This window comes from Maylandia zebra, linkage group LG5 (genome assembly GCF_041146795.1).
Source record: "Maylandia zebra isolate NMK-2024a linkage group LG5, Mzebra_GT3a, whole genome shotgun sequence".
NCBI lineage: Eukaryota > Metazoa > Chordata > Actinopteri > Cichliformes > Cichlidae > Maylandia > Maylandia zebra.
In genome coordinates, this window is record NC_135171.1 from 29,528,650 (window position 1) to 29,543,300 (window position 14,651).

Consider the following 14,651-nt stretch of genomic DNA (forward strand, 5'->3'; position numbering starts at 1 on the left):
ACATCTCCTCGACAATCCCCAAGCCACACCCATATTCCCTCATCCACATTTTGATTGGTTGGGCTGCAGGCAACAGTCTGCACTCTGTCCCCTCTCCCACCGCCTTTTTCCTGCCTTCTTGCTCTCTGTCTCTCCCCCCCGTTTCTGCTTTCCCCTCTCATCCATCCTCCCTCCCCCTCCAATTCCCCCCGCTCCATCTCCCTCTCCATGCAGCTTGCCAGTGAATGAGTCCAGTCAGACACAAGCTGTTTAACAGTGCAGTCTCTCTCTCTCTTTCGCTCACACATCTCTTTTACTCTCTCTCTCTGTCCTCTCCCGTCTCTGGAGCAGACAGTCAGTGGAGCATCGGCACGGCATCAGAGCGGCACAGGACTGACGGAGGAGGACGAAGTCGACAACTGCTGACAGAAAACAATTAAGAACATTTACGGCAGAACATCAATTGTAATACAGTTGAAAGCAGAGCAGAAGCAACAGATTGCCCTCACTTGCAATTGCTGCTACAACTGATGTTCTGGGCTTGGAAATGAAGCAGACTGGGAACAGCTCCTGGCATCTCGTGGTCAGTTTCTCTGTCTGAAAGAAATGCTTTTGCTCTGTACAAAGAGGAAGGAATTAACAGTGCTGAGCGACAGGAACCAAAAGCTTTGATTCAGTCGTAAAGCAACACGTTGCTGGGCGTCAGCACCACCTCCACCATCAGTGTCTCCTCACATCCACATCTTCCTTTCTACACTGGGATCTAAGGAAGAAATTCGAGCTTTGAATGCACAAACAGGAGGATGTTAGACTGGCATGCAGAGTGCAGAGTTTAGGGAGTTTTGCTGTGAATCAAAGAGCAAGATCTCGTTTTAACGGTGCAGGTGAGATCGGGTGCCGTCAGTAGTTCCACCTGACTCTCATTTTGACTTCTGACGACATGAGAGACATGAAAAGGACAATGCACATGAGGATCAACAAACCAGAAGCCAATAACTAGAGGAGAGATGACAGGAAAAGAGAGACCTAACCCTGGAGCACACGGTCACAGATAGATCCATAATTATTCTTTGAAACTATTTACCTGATCAAAAGTGAGCAACCTTGACGTATATCTTTCCACATTTCAGATTTCTATCATGTTTTTGCACCAGAGGACATTAATTTCACATACAGAGAAAGACGAACAGCAAAAACTTTATTTCATGTCAACTTGTGCCACCAGTCAGTGCAAGTAACTTTCTGCACCGATTCAAGTCGGTGTGAGTGCCTTGGGGCTCTCATTTGACTGTTCTTTTTGGAGTGAAGTGGATCTGCCGTGGGGGGCAGCTGACAACCATCCAAGACGCCGCGAGCCGTACTCCGCGTGAAAAATGCCCAGCCGCGCTTGGCCAAGCCGGCCGACCCGGGCCCGACGACGGGCCTCTACATGGAGAGGTCGCAGAGCCGCATCAGCCTGTCAGCGTCCTTTGAGGCCCTCGCTATCTACTTCCCCTGCATGAACTCCTTTGATGAGGATGATGGAGGTAAGTGGTAATGAAACACACACACATATGCGCAAACCTGCAAAGGACATCAACATGACTGATGGATTAATTCATAAAACACAGGCCTCCAAGATACATTATTTGTGTCTGTTAGGCAGTGAGTTATGTAAAACCTGCCAGAACTTGAAGGACAATCTCCTTTCAGCATGGGTTCATTGATCTAAAACCTAATAGGTAGTTTTTTCCTTTTTTTTTTTCAATTTTTAATATTCAATATTTTATCAGTCATTTTTTTTATAGTGGATGGAGGTCATTTAAAAATACCACATAAGAGAGCAGTGCCTAGCACTACAACCACAAAGACAGTAATATATTACTTTAATAGGAACTATTATCTATCAATATTTTACTGAAACAAAGTGAACAACAACTAAAAATAAAAGCAATCATCCTCTGAGACTGTCTGTCTATATCTGCCCCACTAGAGGCGCTAAAGTTATAAATATGGATATGTCATGTCTGCAGAGACTCTTGTGGCTTTGGTTGTCATTGTCAGTTTAAGCATTCTGTCAGGTATGAGAGTAAGCTGGTATTACTGTGTTGGACTTTTAGCAGAACTGTGGGTAGATAATGTGCATTTTCTACTATTCTAACACTTTGAAGAGCAGATATGTTAAGTGCATAAAAAGAAGTGAAAATCTTTACCAGTGATATCGACATTACATCTCTGTATGTGTGTCTATGACTGAGCGTGGCGCTGTGGTATATCATGTGTTGCATATGTTTGTCTCTGCGCTGTATACCACATATACTGTACGTTCATGCCTCTGTGGTTTCATTGTCAGGTTCTCATTGTTCAGATTGTCATTGCAACTATGCAGAGGGAGAAAGACAGCAAAGCCTATGCACACTTATATCCACTTTCATTGATGAGATTGCTGGTAGGATAAAGTAATTCCTCAAACTGGATGCATTAGATGATGTAATGTATTTTGCTCCTGAACTGGTATTATTGCAAACTACGTAACCTCTGATTCACTGTCGTATTAATCCTGCCTAGAAAACTGCATTACTAGTATCTTTTCTAGAGCCCAATTCATACTGGATTATTTGGCAGAGTATGCATTTTTTTCTGTTTCCTGTTGTTTGTTTGTTAAGTAACATTGGAGGACAATGAGCTGTGGTGGATAAACTGTGTTATGACTGTCTTTCCAAAGGAAACCACGCATCGTATCAAGGTTAACAACATATGTGGAAACGAATTGACATAAAGGGCAAAAGTGCTTTTAATCCATCTAAAGATATATATATATATATATATATATAAAATCCTGGTAAATTGGCTTCACCAGGGTTTTTATTTTTGGTATAAAGAATGTAAATGGGGAACACAATGTTCATGTATAAAAAAATTTATAAGAAACTTTTCATTGTAATTGAAAAAAAACAAATTCCACACAGTTAACATGAAAACAACAGTGAAAAACACACAAACACCTTCCTTACAATCCACTTGTTGTGGCTGTTTGATTGACTTGATTACCTTTATGAAATTACCTTTGTTTGGTTATAATGCATGTTTTTACCACACTATTAAGAAAAGTCATGTTAAAATGTATCCCATATGTTCATACAGTATATATTGCCAAATGATTTTGAAAATCTACACAAGTTTGGTGCATATCATTCTTAAAACACAGAAGATCAAAATTAAAACAAGTCTTAAATTATTTATGTGTTACTCTGTTTTGAAGACTTGGTCTATTTGTTAAAATGTAACTCTAAAACCAATAACTTTTAGAGTTACATTTTATGACAAACTCTTATTAATGTTGTCCACACACATGCAGAAGTGCTTTTTATTGTTTTTGCGGAAACCTACACATTGCAGAGATAGCCATAGATCTAAAAGCTGTGAGATCAAATAACAGGCTGGCCCATATACAGAGATGTGTATAAAATGTTCATCCTTAAGGACATTTTAACTGTGAATTTAAAAGTGTAAATGCTGCTCTTGTGTCACAGACATTTCTAAATCATACAGGAGAGATAAAAGGCCCAAACGGCAGCAGTCTGCATTTTTCTTATTTTAAAGACAGTTAGAAGTATTGGAATAGTTGGAACATGAGCCATTATTGGCTGAGACCACCTGTTATAATTATTTACATAGTAAATCATAGCAGTTTTCAAACCAACACATGCAGCAGCTGTGTCTAACCAAACCAGCGCTTAGAGGACTGTTTTTAGAAATATTGTGTACACCTGCGCCTGCTCAAGAGCACACAGACACACACACATTAGTGTGGTTATCTCTGTTGACTTCACCTGGACCCACAACACCAACACCCTGGAGAAGGACCAGCAGTGGCTGTACTTCCTCCGTGTGCTGAGGAAGAATAACCTGGACCGGAAGCTGCTGCTGGCCTTCTTCCCCTCCTCAGTGGAGAGCGTGCTCTCCTGCTGCCTGGGTGTTTGGTATGCAGGGGCCACAACTGAGAACAGGAAGGCTACGCAGAGGGTAACTAACACCACCCAAAAAAAATAATTGGCTGCCCTCTGCTACCTCATGAGGCCATAGCCAAATCCTCGTGTGTCAGGAAAACCAGTGCCAAAATCACAGGTGAACCCTTACACCCCGCCCACCACCCGTTTGACCAGCTGCCCTCTGGTCAATCAGGTCCCACACCTCCAGGATCACAAACAGGTTCTTCCCCTGGGGCATTCAGATTGTTAACAAACACTATCCCCCCACACCCCACCCACCTCACCAATCTGAGCCATGGTATGAGTAACCCCATGACTCAGGCCTCTGACATAGGGACTCTATTCAGACTTTTCTTTGCACTACTTTTAAGAACTTTGCAACTATTTTTTGTTCTCTAATGTCTGTCTTTCTCCTATTTTTTTGTATATATTCCTCTTGATTGTTTATCTTTCTCCTGTTTGTTATTTATTCCTGCTGTCTACTTTTTATATTTTATTCAGGCACAGTTGGTGTGGAGCACCCACAATCTCATTGTACATGTAGAATGGTATTCAGGATGAATCAAAACTAATACTCAAGCAGTCATTTCATGGTGTAAGCACTGCACGGGAAAGCTCAGTCTCTTACCAGCACAAGCACGCTCTTCTATGAGCACTCATGCATTGACAAATAGACGTATTCCCATGTCTAGACAAACAAATTTATATGTACAGGCATTTGTGATCGTAGGTATGCTGTATGAGCAAATACGCAGGTAAGCCTCAAGACACAAGCGCGCACACACAGGAACATGAAAGCAGTGTGTGAGGTAATCAGAGCGAAGCGACAGGCCGTGGTTTGTGGCTCTCCATCTAATTAAATGCTAATATGGCTGCTGATTGTGGCTGACTGCAGCTAAATAGAGGCCTGATTGCAGGTTAATTCTCTCTCTCCCGTTTTCTGTCTCATTGTCTCTCTCACATGCTCTCTCAAGCCTTCACTCCCTCCCTGAGCCATTTTCACTCTGCAGTTTTGAAATCCTGTTTGCAGGTTAGCTCTGTCTTTCCACCTTAAATTGCCTTTTAATCGCTTGACTTCTTGTTTCCCTTCCCCTTCCTTTTTCCCCTTCCCTTGCTCTCTTTGTTTCATTTGTCCTCTCTCTCGCTTCATTTCAGCTCAATTCAAATATGCTTCTCTGACAGCACAGGAAGGAGAGTACTGTTCTAACAACAATAAGAAAGAACAGGTGAAAAAGTAGAAGCAAGGCAAGACAGTAGCCCTATCTGCAAGGGTACATCTCACTGATGTGCTGGATTTAAATTTACTTTAAAAGAACTGCTAAAAGCAATTGTAGGATTTTAGAAGCCATCACAACTACTTGTTTTGACGGTCAGATGAGGAGAAGAAATTGCTTGGCTTGAGTGTGTTTTATAGCTAAAACACATCCATTTTATTCATGGAAGTATTTCTTAACACTTCTGCAAATTGACCTGTGTCCTGCTTGTTTGTTTGCTTAGCTTGGTCACTGACAGCACACCGCTGCCTTGTTTTGGAGTATATTTGCACTCTGTATTTGGTCAGTAATGTTTATCCTGTGTGTAATATTAAAAATGTAATTTATTATATTGGGATTAGATTGAGCTCTGAATAAGTATTACATATGACAGATATAATATTTACCTTTTACTGTCAAATAGAGGTGACACAATATGGAAACCTCAAAATTACATCACATGATTAAGGTGACAATCAGTGGGCAGCAGCATGGCTTCATGCCAGGAAGGAGCAGCGATGATGATGTTTGCTTTGAGAATGCTGATAGGGAAATATGCAGAAGGTCAGATGGAGCTACACTGTGTCTTTGTGGATCTACAAAAAGCATAAGAGAGAGGAAGAGTGGCATTTTATGAGGAAGTCAGGAATTACAGATAAGTATGTGAGGCTGTAGCAGGTCATGAGGACAGTGCGACAGTGGTGAGGTGTGTGTAGTAGGAGTGACAGATGGGTCAGAGGAGGGAGGGGTGGGATTACATTTGGGACTGGCTCTGAGCATCTTCGTGTTTGCAGTGTTGATGGACAGGTTGATAAATGAGGTCAAGCAGGAGTTTCTGTGGACTAGGATCACAGTGTGATCTGCAGTGAGAGTAGGGAGAAGGTGAAAGAGAGCCTGGAAAAGTGGAGGTATGCACTCAAGAGAAGAGGAGTAAAGGTGAATAATGCAAGACAGAATATGTGTATGAGTGAGAGGGAGACAGATGTAGCAGTGAAACTGAAAGGAAAACAGGTAGTAAGGGTGACTGCGTTTAAATACCTGGAGTTCACCACCTAAAGCAGTAGACAGTGCACAAGAGAGGTGAAAAAGAGAGTGTAGACAGGGTGACGAGGGTAGAGAGGAGTATCAGGAGTGATTTGTTCCAGAAGGATCGCAGCAGGAATAACCGGGAAATTTACAAGATGGTAGTGAGACCTGCTATGACTTACAGTTTGGAGACGGTGGCACTAACAGGAAGACAGGAGGCACAGCTGGAGATTTTTCTTGTGACTGATAAGAATGGACAGGATTAGAAATGAGCATATTTTAGAGGGGCGAGTCTAGGGCACGTTGACTTGGACCTGTGCAGAGGAGAAATAGTGGATATGTTGCACAAAGGATGTTGAATATGGAGCTGCCAGGCAGGAGAATAGGACAACCACTGAGAAGGACATTTGGAGGGTTGGTGTGACAGAGGAGGATTCTGAGAGAAATGGAAGGTGTGCAAACCCCTAAAAGGAGTAGCTGAACAAATAGAAGACGGACATATACAATATACTGATAAAATGGTGGTGTAAACATGGGGAAGGTTTAAGTACTGAGCTCAGGGTATGTACAAGTAATCCCTGGATTCACACTTTTCTAAATGTTCTGTTTGAGACAGTTTTTTCTGCTCACTCAGGAGAAAAAACAGCTTTAAAAGAAAGTGGTCTTAACAGGAAATGAGCTAAAGCACCTCCAGACTGGCAAACCAACTCAGGGGCCACACTACAACCCAGTATAAGATAAATAAGGATTATTTTCAACTCCATAATAATAGGTCCCCGTTAAAATGAAACAGCCACCACATAATTGGGAAAAGCAGAACAGTTGTAGGTTGGTAAAAAAAAAAGGACGACTGATCCTTAATTGTAAGCCTTTTAATTGACCAAATAAGTGGGAAATGAGCTGTGATTCATGTAAATAGAGTTTATGTACTCCCTGATAGTTAAAAAATAAACAACAATAAATGAATTCATGCTTACAGTACATGCCCCAGCTGATGACACACAGCCTTATGTAGGCCATGCATGTGTTATTAGCAATTCAGGTGTCAGGTTTCACCATTTAGGTGACAGACTGACAGCTGAGTTGATTCTCCAGGATTACGTTAATGTAAAATATGAAAGCCAGTCATCAGTGCATGCATTTTTTCCCCTATCATCTGTTTGAACCAACGTCCCAGGGAACAGTGAATCTCACAGTAATGGAGTTTATTCCAGAAGTAACTTTATGCCGTAAAGCGCAAATGCCACTTTCTTATTTTCTCCTTCTGGTTCTGACTTTACACACTTTGCTGCCGAATGTCCTCTTGTTGCACTCAGCTGTGCTTTTTAAAGGAAAGTGACGAGAGTGATAACATAGTGAGAAATGCTCCAATTTAGCGATGTAATTAATGAAAGCTTCTCAGTATGCGTTGCTGCATTTTATTCTGAGCTGATTCCCCCTTCAGTGGATGCAGAAACTAATTGTTGTGCCTCTTCTATGATATGTTTTTGTCAAATCTTCCTACAAAACTGCACCTGAGTGTCTACCATAAGTGGGATAAGTATCATCACTGGAAAGTAAAAGTAAAGGCATTCATAGCAGCACTCGATATTATTCCATGAAAAATGCTTCATGCAAAAAGCTGAACAATTGAGCCTAAAGAACTTGTGAGATGGTTGAATTGAAATGGAAAGCCTCATATCTTTACTTTATTGGATGAGTGATGTGTCTGAGCTTATTTATTTATTTATTTTCCAACAAGCTTTAATTTGTGTCAGTTGCAAATATGATCTCATATAACACAACATCCTATCCATCAGCACGGGACAGGGTCCAAAACCCAGAGACGCACACTGGTAATGTGTGAAAGATACAGAGAAACACAATCAATAAAAAAAATCAATGTAAGGTCCTTAAATTGTAAGTAAAAAATATTAGTCTTATTGTCAGTAAATTATTTAAATTACATTTGTGGATTTTTAGAAATCATCTGTATAAAGTAAACATCATCTAAATATCCATAGCTGTGGCTGGTGTTTCTGAGTGATCTACTTTATATAGACGACCTATGAGGTCACTAGTCTGGTGCTATTGCATGTTTTTCTTATTCTATAATACATTGTGTGATACTGTATTGTATTTTGCCATTCCCCAAGTTGAGCCATTTTATCTTATTTGAAATTGCATGTTATTGTGTTCTCTACACTGTTGTGTTGTTCAGCCCCTGATTGATCCTGCAAATTTCATTGTACTACCCCTGCTTGTCCAATTAACAGCTGCAAGTACTTTAAGTAGTAAATAAGGCTAGGACAATACTATATGAATGCGGTCCAGTTTTATTTTCCAGAGTCCAAAACTAGATTTTTTTTGTCTATCTGATTTAAAAAAAATGCTGTGTACAAAAAATACAACCAGCAGAGACAAGTTCTCTTTTTCTTTGAATGTAAAATGAAAATGAAAACAATAATGTTTAAGTGTTTTAGGGAGAACACTTTTTTTCCTCTCAGACTTGTTCTCGTTCACTCTAATCCTGCCATTAATCAGATAGAGAAAAAAAAACTCTAATAGAAACAGAACAGGCGCTCCTGGTGCTGCTGTACTGGGAGATTAATTGACTTTATATTTCATTGTGTGAGTGTGTGTGCTGCAGTAATTCTTTGCTTGTGGGAACAAAATGTTCTCATAAGGAGAAGGAAATTAGGAAAATCTTCCAAAGTGGTGATTTTATCCCTTACTTAGCTAATTTAGGATGAAATCTGAAGATCAACAGCAGGATTATGTACAGGTTTACACTTGGACTGCTCCTCTGCGAGGACACGTGTTAGTGTCTATTTATTTAAACTGCAGAATCCAGATTTCCTATAGAAACATTAAAAGAACTACCTTTTAGTTAGAAATGAAAGTGTTAAATGTGTGTGTGTGTGAAGTACGAATGTGCATCAGGTATTATGGCTTCATAAAGCAGCTAGACGAGATGTCACTTCTAAAAGGAGGATCTGGGACATTAGCCTTCTGCAAATCAGGAGAGAGAGAGTGAGCAGAATGACATGAAGGGAAATTGAGAGGAAGGGAGTTGGGACTTATGTATGATGAGCATAAGTGGAGCGAGTAAAGAAAAGAAGCAGGATGGAAAAATGACATGAAGAAAGAGGATATCAGTCAAACATCAGCTGGCGATAGATACGGAGGAATAGGACAAAAGTGGTAAAGGTGAAAAGAAGAGCATGAGGAGGGACGAAGAAGGTAAGACTGAAAAAAAGTACAATAGCACAATAGGTCTCCTTTTCCCTTCTTGCTTTAAAAAGAAGTTAAATCTTTCATGCTCTCTTCCTTCTTGCATCTCTTGTTTTTTTCTTTTCCTCCTTCCCCTGCTCCCCTTCATTGAATAACAACTCGTTTTCCTCTTCTGTTCTGCTGTGAAGTCACACAGAGGCCAAGTGTATGAAGAGAAGGCAGTGGAGAGATTAAGGAAAAGAGCAAAATATTTCCAAGTCAAAATAAGGCAAAGTCTGTGCAGTAGTGTTCTTTATGAAAATAACTGAAAGAAAGATGCCAAAGATATGAATTAGTAGCGGAAGAACTGAGGAGAAGAACAGAAAAAGCAGAGAGGTCTCTGGTGTGCTTCTAAGCTAGAGAGACGACCCAGAAAAGTCAAGAGTAAAAAAAATGGACTGCCAGGAAAGGAGGTCTATTCTATAGGGAGGGCAAGGAGGAGGGGCTGGAGGGAGGGAGGTAAAGGCTGCAGGTGTTCATTTGTTATACTGAGCAATATGGCAGCAGGGAGTGTGTTCTTAGGTGTGTTTTAGTCTGATGCGGGAACAGAGATCGAGTTGTTGCTTTAACACAGTGTTTTTCTCCACGGGGTACAAAAGCACGTCAGCAGCGCCACATGGCAGGGGAAGGTTTGATGAATTTCTTACCCGGAGATTATAATGCAATATGACATCCTCTTTAACAAACCAGCAGCTCGTCTCTTTTCACACCAATGGGAATGAAAGAGCTGCGAGGAGACGAAGATCTAATGTTGGCAAATTCTCTGTGCCGAATGTCGCTCACTGCTTTGTAGAAGACAGTTTGAATTTCTTTGAAGCCTTATTCAGATTGAACACAAAGCAAAATGGAAATCAAGGAAATGGCAAGGTCCTTTTAGAGACGATTGTTACTGCTTGAAAGACATTAATGAAATGCCTAAGAGTAATTATTTGGGCAGTAAAGGGGACCTCGGATCACCAGTTCAGTCTGAGTGAAAAATTTTTTTAAATATTAAATAAAAAAGAGGGAAAAAAGCTTAAAAAGGATGGTAAGTTTTTTCCTACAGCTCACGCTAGTACTACTCAGCTGCACAGCATTATGGTTTCATTATTTTCACATCACGATCAGCATCCAAAGCACAAAACAAATGCAATTCTAATTGAAAATAAAAGAAAAAGCACACACCACCATCTTTACTATAATAACGAATAGCTATGCCAACCACCACAGAACAGAGCCCCCTACTGTGCGCATGTGTTGCATTATTGGCAAAGGTTTCCTGTTTCAGCCATTTACCAGCTCTTACTCCGCATCCTTTGTGTGTCCTTCTTGCTTCCTTATGTTGTGTTACTGGCAGTATTGTCTGGTTGTGTAGATCCAAACAGAAACCAACATCCATTCAAAAACAAAAACATTTTTTGTTTGTTATTTTGTGTTTTAATGGACTCCAAAAGACCTAACAGCACTCATATTCAATCTGTGTGACATAAGCACAAGCTCAGATCAAGTCAAGCATTTGTTACGTGTGCAGATGCATAGTGTTGATACTGAATTTGCTAGCAATGGGTTCACTGAAAATGTGTCCTGCTACTACTAAGTTATCCACCTGCACAGTTCAACCTTTGTAAAAATCACACCCAAAATAAAAAATCTTTTCATTTAATTCACCCAGTGATTAAAATTATCCCAAGTGTAAATGGAAACTTAGTTGTGTAGAAATGTAAAAGATTTTGTCATATCAGTGCATCTGGCCAAGAGCAGCTCTGTATTTGCATGCATTCTGCAAATTGTAGCATAAAATGTAGTTTAAACAGCTGCCCGATTCCTCATTCAGCAGTATGTTAGGCAAATGTGATGTGAATGCAGCTGACCTTTAAAGCAGGCAGCAACTCATGAGGTTCTAATAAAACATGAGCGACTAGCTATCAGATATTGCGGCTTATATCTATTGCAAAAAGCATTCTCTTGGTGTAGCAGGCCTGCAAATGAATGGATTACTTGCTGACAGCGAGCTAGAACCATCTGGCACTCTGAAGCGTTCTTGCTTTCAGTGATACTAGATAATTGATGAAATAAATCGATTTCTATGCTGGACCCTATTGTAGAATTTGTGCTTTCCAGACACCATTTACACTGGCAACTAACTCACTGGGGGTGCTTAAAATAACTGATCTCCTTTTAAATACCCCTTCAGATTTCAGACTGACATAGTTCCAAATAGGGGCTGGACTCAGACACTAGGACGAGATGCAGGGATCCAAGCAAGGACTAAAAATAACAAGAAAGCCAAAGAATTAGGGAAAGGTAGAAAAAAAAAATACGTAAGATGAGTACAGAAATGAAATGAAGGTCTGAATGATGCCTGACTGTCTTGACAGGCTGCATTGTGACAGCCTGAGAGCAGGAAGTCAAGTTGACGTGGGTTTCAAGTGGAGACAAAGCCAGACGAGACAGCCTCTGCGATTCCTCTCCAAACATACCGTTACATAATGAATGAGAGTGAGATTTCATTCTTAATGCCACAGCCTGTTAACAGCCGTGCTTTGTGTGGTAATGACAGGAAGCCACCGAGAGGCAATTTGAATGTGTTGATCCGACGAGCTTTGACAGCCACCTCCCATTGTCTCTCATGACAGGTTAAAATCACCACTTCCTGCTCAGGCTCCTGGTAAACTGCTGTGATTACTAGAACCTTTAATGAGTTAAATAGAAATATTAAGTAAAAAAAAAAACTTTTCCTACTTCATAGTTTCCCCCTTTGTCCAATTTGTTTTTGGACTCTTCTTCCTTTCGTTCTTCTCTTTTATCATCATGTTTCATTGTCTTCCCTCACCTCTTTTCAGCCATCATTGCCTCTAATTTTCTGCTGTCTCCTTCACCTCCTGCTCTCACCTGTCATAATTTTTCCCCGCTCCTTTTCCTCTTTTGGCAGTCCTTTCTTCCTGTGCAGTGACCTGACTCTTCACCTCTCTGTTTTCTGACATTATGCCCATCTTCCGTGCTGTCAAAAACTAGCTATGAGTTATAGCAACTTGGATTTTATTTTTGTTGCTTGAACATCATTTTTGCGAGATGTTGCAGACACCACAGTCAGTGCTTAGACCCATTCTGGGTCTAAATAAAACCTCTCACTCAAATAATTCAATATATTGTAGAAAAAGAAAAGGAATTAATGACAGATTTATTATTTTAAAGCATCTTAGTGAGTGGAAATCTTGATTTCCCATACCCTTGTTTCCCTTCCTTACCCCTAACTGGTTACAGCAAATGAGCCGGGTTTGTCAGAGGTTTCTTCCTGTTAAAAAGGGGTTTTTCCTTTCCACCTTTGCCAAGTGCTTGCTTACTGATGCTTGGTGTTTTCCCTTTATTATTGTAGGGTGTCTACCTCACAATGAAGCACAATGACATGACTGTTGTTATGATTTGGCGATATATATATAAATAAAACTGAATTTGAATTAGAAACTAAATTAGTCCAACATCTGTATATTTTTTTTCACTACAGCTGTATTTTGTTGTGTTTTCTGTGTTATTATCATATTTCCAAAGAGATTTTTGGAAGACAAATACATTAAATGTGTCAGCAAAATATATTTTACACTATGTCCTTTTTCTGGCAAATAAAACAGCTCTTGTGTATACACTTAAGCAGCTTTTTAAGGGAGGACAACAATTGATATCTGAAAATTCATAATTTTTGAGAAAACATGCACTTTTTCTGTCCTCATAGAAAAAGTTTCAGTCCTTGTCCTTTCTTAGCTCGGCTAAAGGAAACATAACACTGTAAAGCGAAGAACAATAAAACGGTAATGGCTACTAAAAAGAAGAGACAAAACTGCAAAAGTAAAAACAAGGGTCCTGAAATCTGAATAAATTGGCAGTAATATGATTCAATGAAACAAACTCTTTAGAAAAACAACCAGTTAAACAGCTTTGAACTACATCTGCATAGTGTTAACTCACTTCAAATTACTACCAAACAGAATCTGCACAGTAAAGACGAATACACAGTGAACTACAGGAGACTCAGGGGCAGGCTGCTCACATTATATCACAGCACTGCCCGAATGACATCAGTGCTTCCCTTAAATTAGATGTCAGCAACAAGGTGAGTTTGCTGATTGGTGAGCTGGATGGGTTGCCTTTCCAATCAGGGTCGAATGAATCCTGGAAGCAGACTAATTGGCACTTGGGTCCAATCATGGTTCAAGGACTGCACAGCAGGATCTACATATCATGAAAACACAGAAGAGGTTAAGCAGATGGGTGGGTGACAGTGGTCAAGGCCATAACATTTGGCAAATGTTCTTATTTGAGTGCTAGATGAGATTTATTGCCACTCTCGTATCTGATAAATTTAAATTAAGGCTACAGCTAGCAGCACAACCACCCCACCTCCCCTCCTCATGACCTCCCCCTTCTGATGCTTTAATTTGTGAACACTTAAGAGAAAATATATCACAGCCACCGCTTTCATTTAGTTTTACTCGAATTTCTTAAATTTGAAATGCTCGCGAAAGAGCCCTTTTCATGAAACCGCATGAAGATAAACATGTGCTCCACCTACTGATGTCTCAGAATTTTAGCAGTAACATTTACAATCCGTTTGTTTGGTATCATAATGCTAATAAAATCAAGCTACATAGCGAAAAGCTTAGAAAATTATCTGATGCTATTATTGGATCAACTAAGCTCAGATTATCCAACGCTTTTTGTCTCTGTTCTTGCAGAAGTGTTGCATCTACACTAAGTAACTGAGTGTAAAGATGTTCACTGGCTCTAACTGAATTTTCTATGGAACATGTTTCTGTAATGAATATTAGGAGTTGCTGTAAAGATGTATGTAACATGCACTGAATCTAATATGATGTCCTCTCATTGGGAGAGATTTTGTGAGTAGAAAATAGTCCATCACTGTACAAAGATATGCTCATGGATATTTTCTCAGTAGTGTTCCAAATTCTGTTTGCAGCTCTGGGGATTTGTGGTCTCTTTTCATATAATTGAAAGCATTCATTTCAAAATTAATTAATTATATTTTAACATCTATTAATCGCCATTTACAATCCCCCAAGAATCAGTTTACCACCAAGAATTTTCTCTCCAACAGCACCTTAAGGACACGAAGACTTTTGTAGTGATATTTCGCTAGTTTATCAGAACAAAAAGTATCCATAATTCTTTTTTATCC

At 40.0% G+C, this 14,651-nt stretch overlaps 1 protein-coding gene across 2 annotated transcripts in view; it reads left to right on the plus strand.

Annotated features, from left to right (window-relative positions):
• The first annotated feature begins 230 nt into the window (after positions 1–230).
• rims4 (regulating synaptic membrane exocytosis 4) overlaps positions 231–14,651 on the plus strand; it is a 50,832-nt gene continuing 36,411 nt past the window's right edge. Inside the window, exon 1 of one of the 2 annotated variants that reach the window (XM_004548853.4) lies at positions 231–1,505. In XM_004548853.4, coding sequence (XP_004548910.1) covers positions 1,409–1,505 — 97 coding nt within the window. In that variant the 5' untranslated portion in view covers positions 231–1,408. The remainder of the gene's footprint in view (positions 1,506–14,651) is intronic. The other variant, XM_004548852.4, reaches the window with a different exon arrangement.